General features: G+C 47.3%; 1 protein-coding gene across 1 annotated transcript; it reads right to left on the reverse strand.

Annotated features, from left to right (window-relative positions):
• Positions 1-65: 65 nt before the first annotated feature.
• SARC_12337 (hypothetical protein) lies at positions 66-1,226 on the reverse strand. The gene is made up of 2 exons (XM_014293558.1): positions 1,110-1,226; positions 66-864 (listed from the first exon to the last, which is right to left on the reverse strand). Exon 2 carries the CDS (start codon positions 835-837, stop codon positions 523-525), a length of 315 nt encoding a protein of 104 aa, XP_014149033.1. The 5' UTR covers positions 838-864; positions 1,110-1,226; the 3' UTR covers positions 66-522.
• Positions 1,227-1,631: the final 405 nt, after the last annotated feature.

The raw sequence follows: 1,631 nt of genomic DNA on the forward strand, positions 1-1,631 counted from the left end.
TACTCTCCTAACAGACATTGTACGACCACGTACTCTCCTATCAGACATCGTACGACAACGTACTCTCCTATCAGACATCGTACGACCACACACTCTACTATCAGACATCGTACGACCACGTACTCTCCTATCAGACATCGTACGACCACGCACTCTCCTAGTACGACCCCGTGTGTCTACACGCCTTGGCTCGGCTGTTGTGTGGAGACATAGACCTACGGAACCCATTTCGTGACGTTCTATTCTTCGTCGAATGGCTGCATCAGATATAGTCCTAGTGGGCAAGCGCATAGCGAGCTCATATACCTGTACACCTATGCACCTATACACCTATACACCTGGTGACCGTACTACAGTCAGTGAGTATGCGTGCATTCTTTACCCAGGGTGGTACTGCCCATTGAAGGGTACATGGTTACCATGGTTACATGGTTACATGGTGTACATGGTGTACATGACGAGTGTACATGACGAGTGTTGCCATCCCATCCCATCCCATGCAACGCTCCCCTCCAACCAGCGTCACGTACCCACCACACTCCGCCCGGGGCCCTTCTCCGACTCGGGAGCCGCGCGGTTAAACACAGCCAGGCCACTCGCCCCACCCTCACTGCCGTGGCCCACTTTCGGCTGTGTGTCTGCTGCCATCAACTGCTGCACACACACGGACACCACAGTGAACAGCCTGTGCACAATGTAGGTGATCTGTGTGGTGCTGGAGTTCTCAGTCTCGGCGATGATCTCGCCACAGCCCTCGGCCGCGAGGGTGTACAGTAGGTCAATGTCTGCGCGCGTCAGTTTGGTCTGTCGTTGGGTGGGGTCTACCAGCCGGTCCATGATCTCCACGAAGAATTTGCGACATTCCTGAGACGAATAAAGGGATCGCAAATGGAATTAAAACAGATTGGTTATTGGTGAGTTTGGTCTAGAGTCGGGTGGGGTCGACCAGGCGGTCTATGGCTTCCACGACGAATTTGTGACGTTCCTGATACGAAAAGTGGGGTCGCAAATTAATATACTTCAGATTTGGGGGCATATGCACACAATTACGAATACTCTGAGAAAACTTTATTGTGAGTATATAAAAAGTATAGACAATCAGTACATACCGTCCCTCGCGTAAGAGTGCCGCCCAGCTGCAGCGTCTGTCTGATCAGTGGCTTAAAGAACTTGAATACACATCCCAATAACCTCTTCTCACTCTCGCCCTAGAATGGCATAACAATAAAAACGTATAACAATGATAAAGTATAACAATGAAAAAGTAAAACAATGAAAAAGTATAACAATGAAAAAGTATAACAATGAAAAAGTGGTACAAGAGTGGATAAACAGCCACATTTCAGGGGGGGGGGGACCTAAAATTTGGACCTGATAATCCAGTAACCCAAAAATAAAAATCAGGAAATGAGAATGCCTTTAATCGGAGAAGATTCAGGACCAAGTGGAGTGTCGCAGTATTCGATAGCATCGGATTTTGGGGGCATTCATCCATTGCAGTTCAGCATGATTTACGAAATAGACAGGACACGTACAAAAATGGGTGGACGAAGAAGGTTACAAACACTGAGGTATATATATACATATATATATATATATGTGTGTGTGTGTGTGTGTGTGTATATATATAC

Source organism: Sphaeroforma arctica (genome assembly GCF_001186125.1).
Source record: "Sphaeroforma arctica JP610 unplaced genomic scaffold supercont1.2233, whole genome shotgun sequence".
In the NCBI taxonomy this organism is placed as follows: domain Eukaryota; class Ichthyosporea; order Ichthyophonida; genus Sphaeroforma; species Sphaeroforma arctica.

Excerpts from the sequence above, each read along its gene's own strand:
- SARC_12337 (XM_014293558.1), bottom strand. The coding sequence starts at position 837 with ATGGACCGGCTGGTAGACCCCACCCAACGACAGACCAAACTGACGCGC.